Source organism: Diadema setosum, chromosome 7 (assembly GCF_964275005.1).
Source record: "Diadema setosum chromosome 7, eeDiaSeto1, whole genome shotgun sequence".
Taxonomy (NCBI): Eukaryota; Metazoa; Echinodermata; class Echinoidea; order Diadematoida; family Diadematidae; genus Diadema; species Diadema setosum.
In genome coordinates this window covers 34228915-34255760 of record NC_092691.1, presented here as the reverse complement: position 1 = coordinate 34255760, position 26846 = coordinate 34228915, and the positions used below count along the sequence as shown (strand labels likewise).

General features: G+C 38.9%; 2 protein-coding genes and 1 long non-coding RNA gene across 3 annotated transcripts; 2 read left to right on the top strand and 1 right to left on the bottom strand.

Annotated features, from left to right (window-relative positions):
- Positions 1-531: 531 nt before the first annotated feature.
- On the bottom strand, positions 532-10204 carry LOC140231296 (stomatin-like protein 2, mitochondrial). The gene is made up of 9 exons (XM_072311446.1): positions 10069-10204; positions 8283-8420; positions 6977-7076; positions 6194-6252; positions 5504-5636; positions 3354-3506; positions 2639-2817; positions 1720-1848; positions 532-1381 (listed from the first exon to the last, which is right to left on the bottom strand). The coding sequence occupies exons 1-9, from the start codon at positions 10123-10125 to the stop codon at positions 1172-1174; spliced, it is 1158 nt and encodes a 385-aa protein (XP_072167547.1). The 5' UTR covers positions 10126-10204; the 3' UTR covers positions 532-1171.
- Positions 10205-10602: 398 nt separating this feature from the next.
- On the top strand, positions 10603-21707 carry LOC140231297 (uncharacterized). Its single transcript, XM_072311447.1, has 8 exons — positions 10603-10644; positions 13969-14043; positions 14446-14544; positions 15034-15225; positions 17360-17647; positions 17970-18020; positions 18452-18586; positions 19693-21707. Exons 1-8 carry the CDS (start codon positions 10603-10605, stop codon positions 19894-19896), a joined length of 1086 nt encoding a protein of 361 aa, XP_072167548.1. The 3' UTR covers positions 19897-21707.
- A 629-nt stretch (positions 21708-22336) lies between these two features.
- LOC140230744 (uncharacterized) lies at positions 22337-26520 on the top strand. The gene is made up of 2 exons (XR_011901409.1): positions 22337-23356; positions 25686-26520. It is a non-coding gene; the product is annotated as an uncharacterized lncRNA (long non-coding RNA).
- Positions 26521-26846: the final 326 nt, after the last annotated feature.

The following is a 26846-nucleotide window of genomic DNA, read 5'->3' as shown; positions in this document are numbered from 1 at the left end:
AGTTGAGATGTGTGCATGCATAATTTCAGAAATTGAAATAAACACACAATTCTGGACCTTGGAGTGGCAAATGCATGCGACAATGACATTTTACAGTTCATGGAAATAGAGACAAATCATTATGGAAGTCTACTGTACAGCCTGCAAAGTAAAGTAGTATTGTTTCATCAGCTTGGTGCACTCACTTCACTGAGAGTGTGTGATAATGCATCTGTGCTTTGCCAAGAAAATTGATAAAGCACACTGATTACAGTTTGTAATGTAGAAAATATAATTTGATTACTTGGAGCAATGAGCTAGAGGTCTTTTTAGTGCCCATGAACATCATACCACAACCATGAAGTATTTTTAGCAGATGTTAATGGCATGAGCCAATTTTTAAGACATCAACACATTTATTTGATTTTAAATCTATCAAAATCATGAATAATCTTTAGCAGATACTTACGAGATGAGTCAGTTATTAAGACAACATATTTATTTGATTTTTAAACATACATTGTATCTCTGCTCCAAAGTGTTATGCCCTTCCATCCCCCCCCCCCCCCGAAAAACAAAACAAAACAAAACATGACATCAAGGCTATGATGGTCTCTCATATAAATGTAGATGTTGTGGTATACACAGCATTTCAGTGGCTGTTTATCCTGGACACACACACCATGTTCAAGGAGAAGTCAAGTTGACTGTTCTCAATTACATTCTCATAACTCCTATAACATACCAGAGGTGTTTGAGCTATTGTTGACTCATTGGATTGCTCTGCAGAATAAATGTGACACTAAGATATGAATCTGAAATTTCGAGAACTTTGAGAAGAGTACAAGAGGAGAGTTATGATCTCTTGGACTTGTTCTACATGTGGAAGTGACAAAAGGACCATGAGCAATGGCCTAATAAACCTAGCAAAACAATACATAATAAGAAGCCTTTCATTGACTCACTATTAACATGATCAATACAAAACTTTGGATTTGGTTCTATTTCTATGATAACAAAAGAGTTATCTTTGTGTTTGACTTTTCTTCGGCCCCTCATGCTTGTCATATAAGAGCCTCATCATCATAAAGTCGATCAGTCATTTCAGACTTTCACTTCCATGCAAGAATCACTGTATTTCTCACATAAATATACGCAGATAACGAGTAAACATGGGAAGTGCATGCTGCTGCTATGATTTCTTGTCAACATCTGTGTGTCCGACTTCCAATTTTGATTTCAATTTGTCGTCTCCTGCGATGCTGCTTGCCCCTCGTGTGACGGCAAACCTGTCAATCTCCTGGGTGGGGTGGACCTCCTCCAGAGGGACGGGGTCTTCCTCCTCCATCGGCTCCTGCTGCAGTGTTTGTTGTTTGGACAGATTGCCATATATTGCCATTGCCTAAAAAGTTACATAGAGAATAAGAAAGAGTTAACACTGACAAGATTACTACATATTTTCAATATGAATAATTCTTGATAGCATTTTTTATTACTTATATTTTTTTTCTTATCACAAGCATGGTAATGAGGTGTGATTTTGTGAAAGACAAAGTGCTTCTTGGTGTCCTCATTTTTTAATGTTTTCAGTCATAAAGATTTGTGTGTTTGTTAAAGATGATTTTACACATACAAGTAACAATGTGTCACACGATATACCGTACACTGTGTTACAATGGTGTACTCTGTGGCACAACATACAATGTGTTACAACAATGTACACCATGTCAAGTGACATACCTGCCCAACCATGCTGCTGATGTCGCCTGTGTTGGATGGAAGAAGTATCGTATTTGTTGTCTTTGCTAGGTTACTGAAGGCTGCCACATACTGCTCTGCGACGACCAGATTAGCTGCATTTTTGCCATCCTGTGGGCACAAGATAAACATACAAAAAGATTATCTCTTTACCATCATTGTATTTTTGTATGTTGAACAATCAACATTTGGTGTGTTATGTAACAACCATTTGTTGGTTTGTTTTTCAACTCGATTGAAGAGAAGGGGTCCACCTTGAAAGAAGAGAGCAGCAAAACTGGCACAAATACTTGAAGAAAACAACAACTATATCATACAAAATACAGTGAGGATTTTAATTCTATTATCAGGGTTGTGCTCTGTGTAATGTTTTCTTTTCTCCATGAATGATACCTGGTGTGGTTTTTTTTCCTTTTGTGAGAAAGAAATAAATCTCAGTCTGCTCATGACACATCAAAGGGATGATGATAGCACATTCAAACTAGGAGTTCTTTTTGTTTTAACAAAATCACAGAAAGTCTTATGTTTGGCATTTTCTGACTACCAATGAATACAAACTTTCATTGCCTGATTTTGCTCATAATTTTCACTTTTATACCCTGATATTTGCATCATGCTACTTTTTAATCCAAACAATTTTTTTCTCATGATGTATAATTCATGGCAAATGAAGTGGAGGTGCACTGGACATAACAGCCTTTATACAAGAATAACGATTCTCATAATAATCTCCTTAAGTTGATCTACAGAAGTGCTGCTGACCGGCAGAAAGTTCCTTTACAGTCTAGCACTTCCTCCTATTAAAATTTTCATATAAGGGATGATCATGTTTCAACTACACTTATTTTTCAAGTGCGAACAGGGTCTTTTACACTTCAAGATTAAAAGTGACTTTGCATACCTGGGCACCCATAGATTCTGCGATTGTGGACAGAGCTTTGGCACGAGCATTTGCCTTGGCTATGATGGCCATCGCCTCTCCCTCTGCCCGGTTGATTTGCTCCCGCTTGATGGCTTCCGACGCCAGGATGGTGGCGCTCTTCTTACCCTCCGCCACATTGATTTCATACTCTCGTATACCTGAGTAGGGAGGAAACGGTTACAATGACACATACACTACTAAGTAATCAATGTGACATTATCACAAGGGAAGGAATTTGAAACAAAATCATTGTTAAAGTCTAAAGTCCCTGCTTTGTGTATCAGTGACAAGATCTGCCCAACTGACCACTTTCGTCGTTCAAAAGCACATTCAAATCACATTCAAAATACACCTAAAAAAGCAGCTACATATGCAAAGGAACGAGAAAAATGAAACAGTACGTTTCTGTGATTCAGCTACAACCATTACATTCACACTGCCATAACAAAAGTAAGAGTACAGGGCCCTTCTGTGGTCTGTCTGTGTTTGGTTTGAGTCACATGAGACACTGATGAACAGCACCATTTTAAAATTGAAGTGTGTACTTTGAATGGCATGGTAACATAGGTCCTACCAACTAAGTACATATATATTGTGAAAACTTAAGTGGACTTCAGCAATGATGGCTGTTTTTTTACACTTATCAAAATCTTTGGGGTTTGAATAATAGATAGACATTCTCTGTTCAATTTACCCTCTGATTCAAGGACTACCGCCCTCTTCCGTCTCTCTGCCTCGACCTGCATCTGCATGGCCTCTTTGACCTTTGATGGAAGTTCAATGTCCTTTATCTCGTATCGGAGACATTTGATGCCCCACTGGTCCATGGCTGCATTGTTAATGGCCTCTGTTGGAGAACACAATGAGGGAGAATGTATCTGCCATAAATGTGCAAACTCATTATGAATATTCATCATAAATGTTTGAGACAAGGATGTAAGTGACCAACAAAACATCTGAGGTGCTTAAAACATTGTGGTTACTCTCAGCATGGACCTGTAGGTCCGTGCGCTCAGCATATGATTTCTTGCTGGTTATTCTGAGGTTTTTATTCATATCTGGGCCATCAAGTGTATAGTAGAATAAATAATAACGAGTTACCCTTCTTCATCCCTCTGGTCTTCACTAAATCTCCACAAACTTCTATACTCTTAAAGACAGAAGCCTGTAGCAGTAAGGGCTGTAAGGACTGAGTGGATGTATTAAAAACTTCACTTCTTTTTAAAGTATTATATTCACCCTAAAGCCCCTTACTATTCATGAAATAACAAGGTGTGAAAAAGTAGTATGTTGACAGTGGGAAGAAAAAAGGTGGAAAAGAAACAACAACCGAAAAATGAATGGCCATATTCTCTCTTACATTATCATGTTTAAACATAATTGTTGACTTGGGATTTTCTTTCCTATAGAATAGGAAAACTAGAAATGTCGCTATGGCGACTGATGCCTCCGCCATAATGCATGATTCTCCCAATAGGCGTATAGTACAATGTCTTCACAATGTGTGATCCATGACAGTTTCACATAACTGGCAAAATACTGAAATGACAGGTTTGTCAGAAATGTCTTGAACTGGGTTTGCTTCAATTTTTTAAGAGTGCAGGTACACATATATGGGGAATTGAGAATTTTTACTTGAATTCTGACAGACCTTTTTATAAGTTTATGCATTGAGTAATTTCCAAGGTATGAAGAAAGAGTGTAACGACGGTACAAAATGGATTTTTTTTCTTTTTTTTTTCTTTTTTTGGTGGGAGGGGGGGAATTGAAACCTGGCCTTTGACCTTTAACCTTTGACCTTTGACCTTCTGGCTGGAAATTTCCCAGAGAATCTCCATTAGGTAATGCATGTATTAATTTTTGAAACTAATAATGCAAGCATTGCATATACTAGTATATGAGGGAAATAGTAAAATTTTGAGGAGATGACCTTGACCTTTGACCCTGACTATTGACCCATGACCCCTAAATTCCCTAGATAATCCCTACCAGTCATAACATGCATATGTACCAAATTCCACGAAGATACATTGAACCATTTGCGAGAAAAGTGACATTGCAACATTTTCACCTAACCTTTGACCTTTTGACCTTTGACCTTATGACATGAAACTCTCTCTGGAGAATCTCTATGCAGTAGTACATGTCCACACCAAGTTTCAAGAAAATACCTTTGGGCATTGCATAGATATGGGGGAAATTGCAACATTTGTAGCATTTGACCTTGACCGTTTGACCTTTGACCTCTTGCCAATGTCACTAAAATCTACTCAACTAATTGTCCTATCATAAAGGATCATCCTTGGACCTAGTTTGGTGAAAGCTGTTTCATCCAGTTTTGAGTTATCACATAAACAGATAAATTTTAGGATTTGACCTTGATCTTTGACCTTTGAACTCAGTCCGATTTCACTGAAAAACTAATCAAGTAATTGTCCCATTATACATCACCCTCCAACAAAGTTTGGTGAAATTTGCTCTATCCAGTCTTGAGTTATCGCGTAAACGGATACAATTTCATGATTTGACCTTGACCTTTGACCTTTAGCCGATTTCACCCAAAATCTAATCAAATAATTGCCCCATCATACTTCATACTTGGATCAAGTTTGGTAAAATTCCAGTAAATATTACTCAAGTTATCGCGTAAATGAAAGCGGACGGTCAGACGTACGGACGGACAACCCGAAAACATAATGCCTCCGGCACCACTTCGTGGCGGAGGCATAAAAATAAATACAGGAACTCTGAATGCCAATTGTACTGATAAGCAGTAATGTCTGTGGCTGCATTTAAAGTACACCACCAGGGAAGGAGATTAGCTCACATTCACAAAACACTAACCAACGATGTTGATGTTCAGTGACTCGCGTTCCTTGAAGACGTGATCCAGTGAGATCTTTCCGATCTCTGACCTCATGGTGGTCTGGGCCAGCTGTGTCACTGCATACTCTGGATCCTCCACTCCATAGCTTGCCTGCATTTCAAGACGGCATGATTTGCAAACATTACAATCACTCCTTTTCTTCTTGCCAGAAACAATATGTTTTGTATTACTTCATAACACCCTTAGATGTCATCAAGAGGAGTAAGATTCTTATAAACCCACACATTAACAACCATCAAAGCTGAAGCCATTAATCACTGGTTAACCCATTGAGGACGAGTCCTGAGTATACTCAGGCAGGGTCTGTGGAAATGCGTATTGTAGCAAAATCAGCCCGTCCTTCACTGGTTAATCAATGGGTATTTCATTGTTTTACACCATGAGCATATTCAAATTTGCACCAAATTTCAGTCTTTCCCTTGTGTACGATAATACCTATCCAGGAAAATCAAATTCATCTCATACATACAGGGCAGAAGTAGCACATAAACTAACAAGCAAATGACATAATGTTCTTGCTAATTTCTCAGAAAAATAAAGAAACAACTTTCTCTTCGAACAGAATGGAGGGAGAGTTGTTCCTAGAATGAAAGTACATAATCAGTACCTAATCATGTAGATTTCTCTGTCATATCTATGAGCCATACCTTGTATGCATCGATGACCCTTAGATAGAGCACTCCATCAATTCTCAAAGTCACATTATCTGTAGTAGGAGAAAACAACATTATCAGTAAGCACATAAAGTCCAGTCTTCAAACAACAAATACAAAACAAACAAAATATCATGAATGATTTTTTTTTTTCTGTTGTGTCCCCCCCCCCCCCCCCCCACCCCCAATCAGATTTGGGGAAAGATAATGATAATTTACAAAATACAACATGCAAGGTGGGTATATTGAACAATAGACTGGAATTACTGCAGTTACAAAGTTGTTTCCACTGATTAAAACTTTCTTGTAGATTGTGGAACAGTTACTTAGATATACTATGTATATATACATACATATATATATATATATGTATATGTATATGTATATATATATATTGTATATACAGTATATTTTTTTTTTTCAGAACGATAATCAGTGCATTGTGCACCTTCATTAATTTGAGATGCTCACTTCCTGCTGATCGAAGGAAAATCTCATTTTGAAAGCAAATAATAAGCAATTTTCAGATTAAAAAACAAACAAACAAATTCAAACAGTAATATCACAGCCACACAATATTTATCTGTTACCTGCTCCTGTGAACAACCAGCGAGTGTGAACAACCAGCGAGTCGAATTGCCCAGCAAGATCCACTCACTCACATAGAATTAACAATATATCATTGTTATCAATAGGCAGCCTATTGGGCAAATGAAAGTACTGGAATAATGTAACAACGATTAATCAATTTTGTGATGAAAACCATGATCACCTTACCATTTGTCACTGCACTCTGTTCTGGAATGTCGATTGCTATCTCCTTCAGGCTCTGGACGTACTTTATTCTGTCCAGGACTGGAATCAGCAAGTTTAGACCCTGTCGTGATAGTAAGAATAAAGCACAGCTTGGTATGACGGACATCTTGCAACTACAAAGACACTGATATGACAGACCTACTGTGAACAACTGCACTGCTAGCAGAGAGGCTACCAGTACTGTTACATTTCTCATGTCTGCTACAAATCCATATGCTCACTTGGCCTAGCTGGGCTACCAAAATTTGCAGTCTGGCAAGCAAAAATAAATAACTGAATGAATGAATAAATAAATAACCAAAACAAGAACAACCAACCAATCAAACGAGCAAAAAACTCTTGCCGAGATGAGCAGCTTTCAAATATTGTACTTCATCATAGGGTACTTCGCTCAACTGAAAATTATATGCATGATTGAGGAAGCAATTGAAGGTACAGATAAATCAAACAGAAGAATCAATCTTTCCATCCATATTGTATAAACTACCATGGAAGGAGAAGATATCATTGATATCATGCTCAGTTTCTGATTTGCTTTGGTTGTTTTTGTTTGTTTTTGTTTTGTTTTGCTTTTGGCAATGAGGTGCAAGTTATTCTCAATTTTGGAAACCACTATTAAACCAACTTTTCCTTTTACAGTAGGTAACACCTTGTTTACATATGTTTCATATCAAGAAGGTGCTGTGGGTTTTTTTTTTTTTTTTTTTGTTTGTGGGGTTTTTTGGAAAATTTGCCAAAAAATATGTATTTCACACAAAGCATTGTATATGAACCAAACTTCAACAGACTTTAAAAGCAGTGGACCGGCCTCTTACAAGTTTAAAGTAAAGGTACTTGCACAGACAAGAAAAGTACCCAAAATCATGCTTAAGAAAACAAACAGAAAGCAAGAAAAGAGCATGACATATGACTTCACAAAACCCCTTCCTATTTAGGATGTACATACGGTATTACTGTTCACCAATGACTCAACCCCACACTCAGTGAAAAGCATTTCTCCATTTTGTAGGACAATTATGATGGTGTAGCCTTGGCATATACTTTTAAAAAAGGGGGATAAGTATGTTCCGGTACAACACTTTGATGACTACAGTTTTTGTCTACCACAATCAAATCCTGAAAACTCCTGAAAATGCTGGACACATGCAAATGGAATGATTTGGGAGTGTAATAGAGAACAGAGAGCACTGGAGGGATATCATCCATGGATCTTGGGAATACTACCTGACTTTTTAAGTCAAGTCATGGAATGATTTTGATGACATACTGGTTGGAGAACTTTGTGAAATCTGCCCATCCTCTCTACCACCCATGCCTCCTGCTGGGGCACGAAGAGGATGACCGTGTTCACCGCCCCGCTCGATGCACATCTGACTTGCTGGGAGATCAGGCATTGATGAAGTCTCTGAAACAATACAAGGGGGTGGGGGGTGGAAGAAGAAACCAGAGGTGGGAGCAATAGTTTGAATGATTAATACGCAATGAGATAGTCAAACAGGCAAATTCATTTATTCAGCATGATAATACATGCAGCTGCCTACCAAAACACAGCACCATTCAAACCGACTACTGCGCACAGCTACAGCAGTTGATTTGAATGGCACTGTATTTTGTTAGACCTGGGCAAGATAAAAGAATTTTTCAGATTAATTCATAGAATTGGTGAGCAAACATCAATTATTATGAATAGATTAAGCCTAGATTTTGTTCCACTAGACTTCTAGAGTTGATTCAGCAGGTTTGGGTAACTCTTGGGCACTGTACATGTATGTGTTGGGGTCGCTGGTTCAATTAGTTCAGGAAGGCTGAAATGCCCTTTTTAAAGGGTGTTTTTAGTTGAAGATTTACCAACCCGCATGGGTCAGTAACTTTGCATTTAAAGCAAAGACACGAGGCAATCTGTCTCTACTCAGGGGGCTAACCATGTTACATCTTTTTCTAATAAAAGGCCTGGCCCCTGATGTGATGATGCATGGATGACAATGTTACGTTAGATTTATACAATTGTATTCTTAATAGAAGCCCAACGAGAAGAGACAGACACCATCGGTCTACCACCCCAAACATTTGATGTGACTAAGCCCAAAAGTTTCCAGATTCTACCGCAAGCAGGAACATTGTCAAGCTCCCTACGTTTACACAACCAGTACATGATGAGGGAAAAACCTTGGTCTCCCTAAGCACCCCTCCCCGCCCACCCCTAGCCAAGACACTCACTTGCAGTGTCTCACGTACTCACAGTCTACTCTAACCCCGGCGCGGGGCACTATGTAGCCAGTGTTGGGGTCGCTGGTGCGGTTAAAGGGATGGTACAGTATTGGTGGAGATGAGAATTGGGCTTTTAACTTTTTGCGAGATACCAAGAAAACACTTTAACAAGTTAATATTATACAATTTTTTTTTTTTGTATATTACAGAGCATACTAGTTACCACTTTAAGAGGAATTCAAACTTCAAAGTTTATTTGATGAAAATCGGGTTTGGAATGACTGAAACATCCAAAAACAAAGTAAAACGAAGCGATCGTAATAAAGTGTGGGTCCCACACTGATTACTACTATTAGAATTGCTCTTTTCTGGTCTGGATATATCTCAGCCATTTCAAAATCAATTTTCATCAAATAAAAACTGAATTCCTCATCAGCTCATAGAATTTACGGCCTAAAACAAAAACTGTTAGGATGCTCTTTCATATTTCATAAGAGATTTCTCATTATCTCACAAAAACAAAAACAAAAAAATGTTAGAAACCTGAAATTAGGTCTCAACCTAAACAATACGATCCCTTTAACAAGTCAACTCTTATGTCACTCACATCAGTATGATAATCAAATGCAACCCCGGGGCGCTGTAACCAGTATACCCAAGTAAGTAAGTAAGTTGGGGTCGCTGGCGGTGCGGCTAAACTTAAGCCACAGCCGCGGTAAAAGTGTCGCCGAAGCAGCCTGGTCTTTCACTCCACGCACTGAGCATGGCTAGGGTTTGGCTGCAAAGTGCTAACTACCGTTTACGTTAATCACGTTAATCGTTAGATCTAATGTCATGATAATTACCTGAGTGTAGCACTGCAGAGGCAGAGATCTTGTTCTTCGGATGATGCTAGGCAACATACTGGACAGTCAATACTAAACAGACACAATTTTCTAACGTTTCGACAGTGCTGGGAGTTGCTGGTTACTAAACGTTGGAGATATCATAGAACGGCTTATGAAATGCCCTCGTTATGCGACGTAATACGATTCCTCGGCGCGCGTCGACGTCGTATCCCCTACCTAAACCCACATGTGTGCGGTAGGTGAATTATGTAGAAGTTAGCCGAGAATAATGTGTGCACTGTAGTTGCTGATAAGATTGGACAATTTCATAATGAACATTAACTATCATTAAAAAGTAAAATTTAGGAAAAATGTATTAATGTATCAACGGAAAATGTTTTTGTATGAAATTAATGTTAGATAATTTTCAAATTATATTTTAAATTAAGTTAGAATTTCAAAATCATTATTATCTTTGGAAGTACTACTGAAGTCCTTATTCAGTAGATCGGCTAGTTTCAGTGGGCTGGGACCACACAGGAGAACAACACGATGAGTGAACATGTTGGAGATGTTATCTTTCGAGTCGATCAGGTAAATTGTATAGTAGATTTACATTCCGTGTATTTATTTTCTCCTACATTCAGTAGCTAGTGATGGTGGTGCCAAATTTCTGTTTGTAATGAAGAATAATAGTTGATACTGTGGTGGTGAAAGGATATTAGGAGGTCTTCCGCTGTACCTTAGCAGCTACAAGATAGCAGTTTAGTCCGATCCGTCCGGTATTGTGTAGTGTTACCATATACCATAAGGCTTGCGCTGGGTTCACATAGCATAGGGTCTAGTCTGATAGAAATACATGTAGAAACATAACTATACACAGCCCAGTCGCTGTATGTACGTAGCGCGACATAGCGTATAAACAGCGTCTGGTCGGGCTAGTAGAAACATGACATCTAACAGTTAACGTTATACGGTATACCATTGCATTAGTATACGGTATTCGCTATTCTCAATCCAACATTCGCTAACGCTATACGGGCATGGCGGGTCACATGTCATAAGGTAGCACGTGTGTACTTTACCAGTAAATTATTTTGGCGCCGTCAAAATGGATACATCAGACAAAGAAGATCTGGCTCTTCTCCTACTGGCCGAGGCTGAGGAGGCACGTGACATACACATGAAGAAAAAAAGAAGAACGGTAGGATGGGTACGACAGCACTTCCAAATGCAATGCAACCCCCGTTGGCTGGCCTTGGGGGAGTTTTTGGGGGTGGGGGTAATGTGATTGGAAATATTAATTGTAGTTATGTTTCCAAATAGGGGCCTATATATTTTAACATTTCAAACATGTATCAGCCTAAATGATTTTATTATATCAATTATCCCTGTTTTTTGCTTTATGTCATTTTTTTAGGGGGGAGGGAGTGGTTAGCCTTAATTCTACTCCCCATCCCAGCTCTGTGAACTCATGTCATACTACATAGCAAAAGTGAAATGATAAAGAAATCATTTTATAAACAGTATTTTCTTGGATGAAATCTATTTCCACATTATTTTCAACTTATTATAGGAATAATTAAGCAGTTAATTAAATATGGCTCAACTATACACAACAACATGGCTCAACTACACTGTAACCCACAATGCGGGTTAGTTGAGCCATTCTGACTATGTGTCTTCAATCATTTCAAGGTCAAAAAAGAAAGAAAGAAAAATGCAGAGCCCATATAAATCACACAGAATGTGCATGAGATATTGTTCTTTCAGTTAAAAAAAAAAGGGGGGGGGGATATGTGGGGCATTTGACATAGTAACACTGAAATGCTGGATAACTTAAATACATGTATGACAGCATATATGCTATGAAATTCCAGGAAAATGAACCAAGAAATCCTATAATTTGTAACTTAACCTTATTTAACCAAAGCACACATTCAGAACACCAGCTGCCACACCCGAACAGGATGGTATACACTGCACGAAAATCGAACAAGCACGATTCTTGCTATACTCATTGTATGCGTATGCCTGTGTGCCTGGCGGAGGCGCACATTCCACTGAAATTTATTACCCAGCAAATGTGGTGAATTGTTGGGGATGTGCTAGCTTCTGCTACAGTATGCTGTAGTGTAACGTTTCTGGTATAGGCCCCACTACTAAAAACTCAACATGCGATTAAATATATCTTCACACCAAATGCCAAGTATTGCTCACTCACAACTATGCATTTGATAAAAAAGCAAAAGCAAAGTTGTGTTTAATATTTGTGTATGAAATCAACGCAAATCCTTTCAGGAGCGGACGCGCATTTATTTATGCAAAGTTGTATATGGTTAGGGGGACTCACGTTTTGATTTTTCAAGTTGCGCTTAAACGCATAGTTTCTAGCAATGGGGCTCCAGGAGCATTTGGCCAGCTAATTTCAGCAGATGATGTGAGTACACACATTCGTATTGGGCATAAGTAGCGAGTGAGTAGCAAATCGGTAACTGTACGATTTCTGTCCAGTAGGCATCCAGCAATATTTGTAGCACTTATTTCATTGTCAATTGCCAAAGTTGGTTGGCAGTGGCATCGTTGAAGAGCTGAAACATGTCAGAGTACATTTCTGGAACCTAAAATATCAATGAGTGCCATTGCAAGGTCTTAACGGTACTATTTACCAATATACCATTGAGTTATCATATGTGATGCATACAACACAGTGTAGGTCAGTTGTATCACAAAGCATCCTACCAAAAAAAAAATGCAATAAAGTGTAAAATATTTAAGGAGATATCACCCTTTTTCTTAATAAACCATAAATGTAGACAGTTAATTCTAAAAACAGTTTTATTAAGACTATTGTTCACAGTTTGCATATGCAGCAATACTTCACACTGATTATACTGATTACCATTTTTACATTGGTTGTTTCCTTCCCAAACTCACATTTTAGAACTATTTTGAAGCACTAAAGCTGGGTTTTTGTTTCCTCTGCAAATGGTAAATAATGCTTTATCAGTGCGTGACCCCTAAACCTGGCCTGGATTGTTGATCTCTGAAGGTTTAGTGGTGGATCTACTTATTGATGAACCTTTCTAGTAAACAACAGAGTTTTGGAAATTGCATGATCAAATGGGTTGAAAGTACTTACATCACCAGAATTTCTTTGTGCATTTTGTATGAATAGTTATCGTTGGCCTGAATATCATTTTCACTCCTTATTTTTCAGGATTGGCTACCATACATTCTAGGCTGTACTAACCATTTAGTGTGAAGAGCTAAGATTATAAACCTTGAATCCGTAACCTTTTGCACTAGAGCTGTGGCCAGAAGAAAATATGATGCCAGTGAATGACAACTTTACACACTTGTACTACCGGAGGTATGAAGCCATCTTTGTGGGCCCGAGGTTGTCTTCAGCCCTGGATTTTCAAAGATCTAGCTTATTTGAGCCAAACAGACTTGAAACAAACTCATATTGAAACAAACTCAGACTTGAAACAAAGTCATATTGCTAGTGTGTGACACAGAAATAATAACCTGCTGACATAATTGGTTCATTGTACATGTATACCAAAGATCTTCATACACTCAAATTGACAATGATGAAAAAAGTCACTTGAACTGATAGACAAATATATTACTGAATAAAATGCAATAAAAAGCTATTTTTCCTTCAATGCAAGCAGTATTGACCTGATCTTGTACTGCAAGTCAAGTCTCATTTTTCATACGAGTGGTATATATATACATGTACAAGTTTAAGAGCTTTGGAAAATTAGACAATGTAGCATTCAACAATGCAGAAAAGCACACTCACACCAATGATAGTGAACAATAACCATTTTCGAGCTCCCTATATTTTGTCTCTCTAATGACTTGGGGTGCTGTGAGATAAGTAATGCATTGCATTGTTCATTCACACAGAGTGATAATGACTCGGACATCTGGGATGATTCAGCCCTCATCAAGGCTTATGACAAAGCCATCAGCTCGGTTAAGGTGAGATTTTTCCTTCGAATGTGGTAGATACTTGTTCTTATCTGTACTTGTCTAAGATAGTGACATATTTTATCAATAAGATGATGCCACTTGCTTTTTTTTTCTTCTTCTTCTTATCCTTTTTCTTAATTTTTGATCTTCTGTCTCCAATGATGATGATTATTATTATTTGTTTATAGTACATGTTGTGATAATAGCAACTAAATAGTGTTATTAGGACTTACCATTATTACAAATATTGATTATAAATGAGAGTGTAACTGTGGTGCTGATACATGATACCTTCTGTATTGAACTGAAATGATGTTTGATATGCTTTTAAGATTTTTCACTGTATACTTCATTTAAGCACCTTACAGGACATTGCAGTTTACTCCTACAAATTTCTGACTTGCACTACAGAATATGACCAAAGACAGCAATGGAGAAAAGCAAAACAGGCAGCCTAAGAAGACCAAGAGAGGTGGAAAGAAAAAGAACAAGAAAACCCCAACGCAGTCCGTAAGTATGTGTAGTGAATTGTGATGACTTAATATGAAATGGATGTGTTATTTCTCTTTACACACGGAAGTCAAATATTGCCTAATTCAATGCATTTCCCTCAGTCCCGTAAAGGTCAACTTGAGTGGAGTTGGCTGTATCTGTATAGATTATCTGAAAGTGCCCTCGAACAAGATGGTATAGGCATCTAGCACTGTTATTAACAATTTATTCAGACTCGCCTTGAGGTTACACAGTATATTTGAAAAAATGTACTTCATGTATATAAATCCTTTGTTGTGTGACCTACAACCTTTACCATGGACAAACAGTGAAAGTACTCTTGTTAGTGTCGCAAGCCATAAGAGATAATAGCCATGTAATGATTTCTGTTAAATAACAGTGGCCTTGTCTAAAGTATGACAGAACTATGGCTTATATAGGGGATTCACTTCTAGAAAATGACAATTCTAGATAAATGATCATTTATGTTTTCCTGTCCTGGGATAGAAATGGAGAGTCGGCGACCGCTGCCGGGCAGTCTTCACCGAGGATGACCAGATCTACAGCGCTGTCATCCGGAATATCAACCCGAAGGGGCACTCGTGCCGCATTCGGTATGTCGGTTATGGCAACGAGGAGGAAAAGAGACTGTCAGAGATCTTCAGTGAATCGGAGGTGGAGGCCAGTGCTGACCTTGAGGTGAGGTTTCTGGGTGATATCGGGTTGGAGAGGAGGGAAAGAGTATCAGTGGTCTTGTGCTCTATCTGAGTACTGAAAATGTGTTGTGGGTACCAACTGCCAGTTCAGATTCTTATCCCGTTTATACTGCTAGCGGGTTTCAGAGCCTGCTCGAGGAGGTTCGAAAACCCACTCTGAAAAACCAGCCTCTTGTCTGTTTATACTGCTTGCCAAAAGCAGACCCTAGCAGGCCTTAGCAGGCCCAACCTTCTCCTCCCCTCTGATTTATGGCATGGGCTTTTGAGTGACAGTGTGCCAGTTGAAAGGCTTTCTGCAGCGGGGATTGGTCGAGATGGCTGGGTTGTTTATGTAAGCAGGTGATGACCTTCAGCAATTACCTCCGGTTCGGCCAAAAAGCGGCTTCTCGAACCCCCTTTGCGTTTATACTGCAGTCGAACCTCCTTGAGCCTGCTATAGCGGGTTCTGAAACCTCCCCCCGTAGGAGGTTTCAGAACCTGACCCGACCCGACCCGACCGGATCGCCTTTTCTGAATTCTGTCTGTTTATACTGAGCTGAAAGCCTGCTCGAAGCGGCTACAGGGGGTTTCAGAACCCCCTTTTTCCTTAGTATAAACGGGGTATTAGAAAGATAAGAATGTACTGGCATGTGCAATCACACTCATCCTTACATTGGATTGCAAACACACTCATCCTTTTATTGTTAGATTTTGGCTTTGTGGTTTTTATGTTTATTGTAGGAAGGTAAATATTTTTTTTTTTTTTTTTTTTTTTCAAGGAAGGTCAACATACATTGTATTTTTCAACTGTAGTATTCTGTTCTTGTGTGTTTTCATTCATCAGTAAATAGCATTGAGAAATTTTGTCAGTGGCATCAATTGAAAGTTTGAATAGTTTCTGTTTTCAAAGCAATCATTGCATGCTTGCTTTAAAAAGGATACATATCGTAGTAATACTAAGAAAATTGAGAAAATGAAGAATCGGTGATGTTTTAGACGTCTCTCTAAAATATAATGATAATACAAACCTGGAACATAGATAACAAATTAATGTTCCACATGCACTTCACAATTACCTATTTTACATGCAGTGAAAGAATTAACAAATTACATCTTGAGATGCTGTTGTGTAGATAATTCATGTTCATATGTGAGAGAATACAATGAAAACAAACTTTTGTGTGTGTGTATACCTAAGCATTGATTTTACATCAATTGCAGTAAGCCTCTCTGTAAAGATCAAGGAGGTTTAAGAGATGGAGTTCCAACTGGCTGTAATTATTCAAACAGTTGTCACTTTTCTATTGATGTACAAAAGAATTCCACAGGTGCATCTGTGCCTTTGGTGGCGGGGTTTGATGCCGCCGTCTTGCTGAGCAATCTGAAGATTCATTTTGAACGTTAACTTAATGTTGGCTATATTTTGCTTGTTTATCTATTAAATGAAACGAAATCTCACTTATTGATAAAGCTCATTAAACAAAGGTCAATCCCTTCAAGAAATATGTGCAAAAGTGTAAATCAGAGCTGTATCATGTGAAAGTGTCTAAAACTGTACCCTCCCGAAAAGCCGGTTTTATCACTTTTCCACTTAATTCCTCCAAATAAAACTGATATGGAATAATCTTCAAGTATAATTTTATATTAATAGATATATCAGATTAGTGGCCGGGCACGGCCAGTCGAGTAATTTTCATTTTCATTTCATCATTTTTTGCGCAATTTCTATTCGCGCATCCCCGTGTCTTTACCATCATATACCACCTATCTTTTATAAGTAGGGATGGTGAAAAGTATTTACCATCACAAAGACATATTTTCGTTAGAAAGTGGCTGATGATTATGCAATGAGACATGAGTCAATTGTCTTCCTATCTGCGCAGCAGATCCAGTTTGCCACATGCTTCAAATACTTTCAAGTGGCGGCATCGAACGTGACTTCAAAGCAAATACGACAGTTGTGACTCCATTCTCTTGAACCTCCTTGGTAAAAATGGAAAAAAAGTTGTGACACTACCTACTCCATGTTAAAATTGCCTTTTGCTGATCATAAGTCACCCCAATACAAAGACACCTGTAGTCAGCTTTTGTGCTTCCTATCTTAAAAATGTTTTGTTGACTTTTGTACTTCCTGACAGAATGGTTTTGATTCCATGGAGTGGACCGACCACAGTCAGAGCCCCATGCACCCTGCCAGTGGCGTGGGCCCTCGGAAGCGCACCCATCACCCCCCGCCTCCTCGTCATGCCCATCCGTATGCCCCACATCCGCCCCCTCCGGGACCACCGCTCCACCCACACATACCGGGAGCCATGCCTTACGGGTCGTGGTATCCTCCCCCTCCAACACCACCACCACCACCACCACCGATGTCATCCGTCATGACTCCTCTGCCGTTTGCTCCCTGGGGATCACCAAATCCTCATGTGAGTTCCGATATATTTATTGTGTTTTATTTTTTTCTTTCTTTTTTTTTTGGGGGGGGGGGGGGTTAGGAGGGAAATTGTCAATTTGTGATACATTTTGATTGTAAAGTTGCATGCTTATTATTTGTCTTATGCCAGTCTTACATGAAAATATGCAAAAATATCTAGTACGCAAGACCAGTAGCCAGCTTCTCAATTTCAGGAGATATAGGATACCAAATCATTGCACTTTTGATTACCCACAACAACACCAAAAAAATGACCTATTTTTTAAAGTGATGGTTTATGCAGTATTCATTTACAATTTATGTCACATTTTCAGATGATCCCAACATGGGGAGGCACACCAACGACACCAGGACAGACACAACCTGTAAGTAGTAACTTGGATAGATTTACTCTCACCTTTATGAATCTTGTGTAAACCTCACTTTGGTCAACCGTTGAGAAACCACAGAAAAAGTTGTTCTGACCAGAATGTTGACATGCACACAAGTTCAATGAAAATTGGAAGTTTGTAGAGCCAATAATAGTTTATCTGTTTCTCTTCTTGTTGTTCCATTTGATCAAGTTTGTAATCCTGATGTTCTGAATTTGTTTGTTTTTTTTTATCTTTTCCAATAAAAGAAAAAGGCCGATTGTGCAATGAAGTGACACAAATGTATGCATGCCATTAGGTAGATATGTCATTTTGTATTGTTAGAGATTATGTGAAATCATCATCATAGGATCACAAAATCATTATTATTGTGTAGTAAGCTGGGTGTCTTGTATTATCTTGTCTCTATGCTTGCACTGGACCAGCGGGTACCTCCATTCCCCCCTGATGAACCCCCACACCCACCCCTACCTGAAGATGTGGACAGTATGGACAAAGAGGCACTCCATTCTATGCTGATGGCTTGGTATATGAGTGGCTACCACACTGGCTTCTACCAGGTATGTCTGCTTGTGTTTGTGGTCATTGTTGTTTCCCTTTTCTTCTTTCATTTTATTTCTCTCTCTCTGTAGTGGAAAGTTGTAGTTGTCTTCAATTTTCTTTGCTTTGGGTTGCAGTTGTCTGGGTGCTACATAACTTCTTTTTTTTACCACTCGCCCAGTCAGGCAAGCAGATTTTTAAATTGTTGCAGAACACTTGCCCAAACATTGATTTTACTTGCCCCAAAAGAACGTCCAGTAATATAAGAAAGTGATATAAAAATCATTTAGAAGTCAAGGGCTTGATAAAACACAATCGTTTGAATAAACAGCACACATTGGTCCGCATGCTTAAACACATTGTAGTAACAAACTTGGTTTGATCGAGTGTTGATGTTGCATTGCATTGGGGCTTCTTCATGAAAGTGATGGAAAGTTGCTGAAATCAAATCAAAGTGCATTGCATCACTAAACAGTCATTATCTTTCCGGTATGGTTGACTTTGTGGGTTTGCAGGGAAGAAAGTAGAAAAAAAAAAAGGGGTGACTTCAAAACGTTTTGCTTGCCCAATTCGGGCAAGCATTTTCCTCATTGTTCCAAAACACTTGCCAGACTTTGATTTTCACTTGCCACCAGCAATCGGGCAAGGGCTTATGTAGCACCTTGTGTGTACATTGTCATGCTCTCTGTCTTACTCTTGGTATCTTGACACCATGGAGAACATTACGATGAACCTATTTTTCAATTCAGTTTAAAGGCAGTATGTCTAGGGTGATTAGACTGAGCTAAATAACTAAATGTGTGGGAGGAAACTTACACAAGTTGAATATGGTGTCTATATGATTTATGAAGAGTGCTCACACATCTGTGTGAAGACAATGTATAAACTTTGAGTCTTTTTTTTTTACAGGGACCTGATCAAAATGGTTTCGAGATTCAAAACATGGAAGTATTTAGTGTGTAAGCAAGTCTGTTTCTGTGCACAGTACAGAGTGCTACAAAATGATTGAATTGGGTACTTCACTTGACGTGCAACTTTCACAGACTAATGGAAGTTACTAAGAGATTTGTTTCTGTCCAGTGCTCAAAAGTCCTAATAAGCTGTCTTCTGACCGACCGCCTTGCAGGGTCTGAAGAGTGCAAAGTCCAGCAACAAGTCATCGCCAAGACCCGACACCAGCACTGTGCCAACACCAGCCCAGAGCAGGGAGAAGAAGGACCAGAGGAAACCGGAAGAAGAGAGAGACAAACCTCCCGACACTAAAGAGAACAAGTCAAGAACTTGTGAAAGTACTCCGGCTGATGAAGAAGATGCAGAAACAGACAGTTAAAGGACATGGGACAATACCATGATGGTCCTTGACTTACCTTTTTTATCGTATTTTTTTAAAACAAATTTCTTGGAGTAAAAAAAAAAAAAAAAAAACACCAAGAAATAGCAAATACAAGTATGTATAATATGCAGCTATGAAATGTTGAAATACATCAGGGAGAACCCTGTCTCATTTATTTATTAATTTATTCATTTTTGTTGTTGTTGAATATGTTTTCTTCTGTTTACGTTTTGTGCTTTCCTGGACAATCTGTTCTAAGAATGAGCATCTCCATTTTCTGTGTCATGGAAAGTTGTTATTTTGTGTTTTCTGACGGAAGAAGAAAAGCATCAAGTTTAAACAGTGTCAGTGAAATCACTGTACTGCTGGCATATACCTACACTTGGGTGAGACAAGGTCTGTAAAATTGTACTTGCAACCCACCATTACCCGCATGAATTTTTGCTTAGACACAATTCCAGACCTGTAAAAATTGGTCAATAAGAAAAAGTAAAATTTTTATGAGCATAATGGTGAAAATTTGATCAAATTTGATAAAGTGAGAAGTTTTCCTTATTTTCACAGAACACTTCGTGAACGGTCAATAATGAATATGCAAGATGAGTGAGCTGATGATGTCATCCCTTCACTCACAACTTGGCATAATATCCTACTACTACAACTGTATATATCTAGCTGATCACTATGTATTTCAAAGTTTTTCAGCTAGAAGTAATATTCTGTTTTACAGTATGATAGCAGAAAAATTTAGTTTTCATTTATGTATTTTTTTTTTCATATGCAATCAATAGCAAATTATGAGGTGATGACATTGACAGGTCACTCGTATGCTTGTTCATATTAACTGTTTGAGATCTTTTGCAACTGATTGACAAATTGCCCTACATCGACATAGATAATTCAGACCTGATAAAAGTTAAAGAAATAAAAACATTTTTGCAGCAATCAGTTGCAGTGAAAACATCTTGACAGAAGAATTTTGTGTGTTTGAGATCTGTATGCAAAAATTTTTGGAACTCCAGTTTCGTATCTTCCCTAATTTTTTTTTTTTTTAGATTTTGATCAAATTTTCACTGCTGTGCATATGAAATTTTACCTTTTCTTTTCAGACTAACTTTAAAGCGGTCTGGAATTCCCCTTTTAGGCCTTCATCCCAGTGCCTAGCATCTTCAGGGTGTGTGTGACAGATACTACATGTCTGGCACACATGCACCGGGAGGACATGTAAGAGTTGGAAATCAATGTGTTTTAGCTGCATGAATGTTCTCATATCACCTTAACACTGTCTATGCATGTGTCACAAATCGTTTATGTTGCAGCGACGGTTTCACAGCTGTCTGGATCCAGCAGCATCAAAAGCTGTGTACAACTTTGTGTGACCTTGAATTGCAAAACCATCCAAAAAGTCAGGAGTTTTAAATATAAGAAAAAAATCTGAATGAGGAGATTCTCAGCTTTGATATGATACATGAATGATCAAAAGTTATTGATCCAAACTTGCTCAATTGAATCATATCAAAGTCCAGGCAGAAGACTTGATCCCTCTGGAAACTAGGGCTATGAAGTTAAGGGTATACAATCAACTTTGCCAAAGCTGAATAACTGCATAAGTTGAAGGTCTTTTCAAGTCATCTTTATATTCTCTTGTTTTTAATTCCTTATAAGTTGAATTTTCTCTAAGTCGAAGCTACAACCTTTGTATTTCTTTAGTCGAAATAGATTAGACTTAGACAAGGTTGTCTGTATTTAAATGACTAAGTTGATGACAATGAATCAGGATTTATTCAAATAAATTGATAATTGTGAAATACTTTTGTTCAAATTCTAATCATTACATTCGTCGGTGTTTGTATTTTTTGAATTTGTTTTGAACTAGTATTTGCTTGAATGCAGAAATAAATCAAACAAAACAAAACAGATACACTAAGTCATCCTTCACTGTGTTTGGAACAAAATACAGTTGTAGTGAAATGGTACTCTGTGGCAACCACCATTAACGGATTACCAGATTGACCTGAAACTTGACACACTTATTTACAACATTTTGTTAATAAATATGGCAAAATATCACTGTTTCAGTGAGTTAAAAATTTCTGAACGGTTTTCAAGCATTCTTTATACATGCTTTATTTCCGAAAAATGGAGAAAACCAACTGGAGACAAGGAAGTATAGGCTAAAAAAAAAAGGAAATCAATTTGTAAATCTGGTTCCTGTACTAATTTTACACAATACACAAGTAAAGATTCCCAAATCAGCCTTATTGGCCAAAGCAAAGTAAAAAGGGTGTTTCCAAAGATATTTACCGTGAAATTTTGTATGAATACTGGAAACATTTTGGGTAGCTTTGAGACTTCATTCAACTGTTGAATTTGTAATCTTATTTAGTTTGAATTTTTTAGCAAAACTTCGCACTTATGACTAGAACGTACTCCAAAAGAAACTTTAAAATATCAAACTTTCAAATGTTAAAGACCTGGAAATTTCTACATAAGAGTGATTAAAACACTCCATATGATTCTGAAAAACTACCGAAAGTTTACCACTTCTTCCTCCAAATCACCTCATTCCTATTCTGCTGTAAAAATTTTATCCGGGGACTGTAGCAACTAGTCACGCGCACCCAAATGTAGCTTGCTCCGCAGAGGCACGTGACGCTGCATCTGTGGGAATTCATATTAAGCTATGTGTGTGGGAAGCGTAGCATCTGGCGCCTCTTGGCCCAGGATTTGTAATGATTAATGTTGTCACGAGTCACTCAGCATTGTTCGGTGGTGATGATGAGGCGCGTTTTCCAACCCACCTCCAACCCCCTCCAAAAATGCGATCTCGTCAGTATTTGCGCTCTGTTGCATGAAAGACTCTTGTGCTTCCGTTCGTCACGCGTGATAATTTAATGTATTTTGGTGCATATGTTCTTATAATCATTAATGATGAAAATGGTTATTGATTGATAGATTGGAAACATCAAGAGTGTTGAACCATTTCGTGAAGCACAAAACCACAAAAGAGCCATTACTGTGGCGGCAGCTAGGCGAGTTGCAATCAGCTGAAAGCCCTGTAAGTTGTTGCTATGCCAACGATCAAAAATTATGTTCACCTACGATACTGTGATGTTTGCAAATGTTTCAGTGAAAGGGGCCTCAAAGAGGTTCGCTCAGATGTTCAGCTCAACACTTTTATAGCAGGCCTATTAACTTATAAGTTTGAGTGATACAGGCCGAGTAAATGATAGGATACGCCTAAAAAGATAAGCTCTCTGCCAAGATTATTACAGTGTTCATCAAGTCAGATTATATATTTGTCGTGGTTGCCAGTGTGATGGATTCACAATTCCATTAACAATGCATTTACTTTGAATCTCTAGAATTTCTCTTATGACATTTAAGTCATCTGCGATTTCTCTTCCCAGTTAAAACTAGTTTCTGTCATATTTCACTGATTGATGCTGTCTTGTAGGCATGGGCGTAAATCCTGGGGGGGGGGGGATGGGGGGGGGATATATCCCCCCTGAAATGGAGGAGGGGGATGGCCTGTACAATCATCCCCCTGAATTTTTAGGAAAAAATGGAGGAAGCAGAAATGTGATATGTATCAATTTTGGCATATTGCATGACGTTTGTACGCCGGCCTTCAGACAGGTAACAGAGCTGAACAATATATGCTATCTTGTAGGAAAATGTATACGCAATTTTCTCAGGCGCTCGCTCGCTTCGCTCGCTCGCGAAGAAAGTAACATCGACATACACTGCGAGGTATGGCTCAGACGTTGACAACGTCAAATAGTATAGGCCTACATGTAAACATCCTATGACGCGAGTAACTGGGGACCATCTGCAAAATATGTACGAAAACAAACAAACAAACAATAACAAAAAATATATCGCCATAATTGAACCCCCTCCATTTCCTGAATCATTATTGAGAAACGACAGTGACTGATGACTCAGTCAGGATACATCTATGGGCATACCCAGGGAAGATCAGGGCGTCGAATCTATTGGGGGGGGGGGGGGGCAAAGGGGCATTTGCCCCGCCCCTATACGGATGTGTTTAGGCAGACAAATCATTTATCCCCCAAGCAATTCCCGAGATGAATACAAATCTCGAACTTTCTTAATGGAAAATATTGTCCAAATATCGCCAGAATTATGCACCAGATCGTTGTATTGCAATCATAAACATGCAAATGCTCTGCTATACAGGATCCCTTTCGATAACTTTGTACACTTTTGATATTGACGTATATTTCCCTAATTTATCAAAGAGTGTGGAGCACCTCATATTATGAAGAGGCGTCGATGGGGGGGGGGGGGTGGTTCCCCCATAAAGTGGGACAAACAAAAAATATAGCTACAAACGACAGTTTTTGGAGTGTAAAATGTCAAAATTTTAAGCTCGCTCGCTCCGCTCGCTCGCATTTAACCGCTATGCAATTCTCCTGATGTTGCTGCCAGTGACTGACCGCAGTTGCGCCCGGTGCTGCCCCCCCCCCCTTAATTTTCCAAAGAGAAAAATATAGCTACAAACGGCAGTTTTGGGACTGTAAAATGTCAAAATTTGAAGCTCTCTCGCTTCGCTCGCTCGCATTACTAATCATTATTCCATTCTCCTTGTGTTGCTGCCAGTAATTGCCACGTTTTCGCCCGGTGCGCCCCCCCCCCCCCCCCCCCTTAATTTCCAAAGCGAAAAATATAACTACAAGCGGCTGTTTTGGGACTGCAAAATGTCAAAATGTTGAAGCTCGATCTCTTCGCTCGCTCGCATTTACCATTATGCCATCCTCCTGATGCTGCTGCACGTAATTGCTAGTAGTTTTCGCCCGGTGCGCCCCCTTAATTTCCAAAGCGAAAATATAGCTACAAACGGCAGTTTTTAGACTGTAAATGTCAAAAAATTCAAGCTCGCTCGCTCCGCTCGCTCGGCATTTAGGCCATGCCATTCTCCTGATGTTGCTGCCAGAGATTGACAGCAGTTGCGCCCGGTGCGGCCCTCCGTAGTTTCCAAAGCGAAAAATATAGCTACAACGGCAGTTTGGGGGACTGTTAAAATGTCTAAATTATTAATGCAAAAAGATTTCATCGTGGGAGGGGGAAACCTCCCTACCATACCCTCCCCCCCCCCCCCCCGCTTGCTTCGCTCCCTCCGTGGCACATAACCGCTCCTCCTAAGATCAAATCCTGTCTACGCCGGTGATAGGCCCCATTATTTAGTAGGCCTTCACAGTGATGTTGCACAGACGGAGCAAGAGCTGAAATACCACGATTTAGTCATTCAATAATATATTGTGAATATTTCATTTTCTTATTGTTTTTTAAAGAAAAGAAAACAAAATTTCACCAAAAGTGTGCACCAGATCGCTGAATTTCAGGTCTGAAAATGCAAAATCTTCCTCGTGTGGGAGAGGGATACACACCCTCCCCCCGTTCGGTCGTTCCGCTCCCTCTCTCAGATATTTCAAAAACAAAAAGAAAAATGTTTTCATACTTTTAAGGTCTCATTTTCTGCCGAAAGTCATCTGACAAGCAAAAAAAAAAAGCAACAAGAACAAAACGTCTTCATATTTTTGCTGCCACTTTCCTCCCACTATAACTTATTCCATGCAAAAGAGTGGGACATCCGATCCCTGTAAAGTGTGTGTGTGTGGGGGGGGGGGGGTTCACCAAGCTTCCCTCTTCCCCCCCCCCCCCCCCCCCAAGGCTGCGCAGGTCCGGTTATGGGCTTGTAATCGTGGTGATGGTGACCATCCCCCCCACTCCTCAGTACGGATTTACGCCGTTGCTTGTAGGCAGAGGACAGAGGTTTTATTTCATCGCCAAAGAATTTATGCGACAATGTGATTACGTAATGCATTCTTCATGTGGAGAAATGAAGGCATTGCAAAATATATATAAATTGCGAACATTACCCTAGGATGATTTTATCTTCCTGGATGTGTATTTTTCAATGACTTCAATAAATTATTAGAGGTAGGAATGAATAAGTTATGATGCATTCAGCGAGGTTCACACAGACGGTATTTTCCCTGTTGTTTCTTTGTCTTTTTTTTTTCTTCCTGCCTTTCTGTTTGTCTGTCTTTTTCTCCGTTTTTGGCTCGCTTATAGCGATACACTGAAATGTGAAACCGCCAAAAGATGGATTAAATGCAGATCTAAGTATGGTTTTACTGTTATGATCATCTTGTGAAGCGTTATGTTTCAAACGAACGTGTTTTGTTTTGTTTTTGTTTTGTTTTGGCATTGAGATACATGTGTACCCACATCATAGAAAGACGGAATTGATTTTCATCGCAGCATTTGATTTGTTAATGTAATGCAGTATCGTTTCCGGTTTTTTGTTGTTTTTTTTTTGGGGGGGGGGTGGTTTTTTTTTTTTAAGTACAGAGGCCGCGTATTTGATTTACTGTGCTCTTACATTTGACATCGACTCACTCAAATCTCATTGCAAATTGTGAGATTGATTAAAATTTACACGTACAGAGACAACTCAGTGTCTATCTTTGAATTCTATGATGTACCGTGTAAGATCAGAGACCAAAACTGGTCATTGTCAGGAACCTCATGTTAAAGTGTAGCCAATCCTCCACTAAAGTTGTGAAATATATTGTATACTTTTCAAACCAAGCGATGTCCATTTCTCACTGTTCAAATTATCGAGAGATTATTTAAAACAGCATGATTTTGTTTGGCGTATGTAGAATTCATAAACACTGGATCAGAATAGATTGATGAAAGCAAGCTATTTTCAAGATTAGAATTTCGTTGTGATACGAAAATTGCTATACGTATACAGTACTATAAACAAATTCGGACTACTGGAGTAAACGGGGCTCGACAGCCGTTACAGACATTGATACCGAATGTTTTCTGTGGTTCAAAACTCTGTAGTTACATACAAATCCGTTATTGTCCTTTTCGATATCGAACAAAATGTACTTTACTTCAAATCC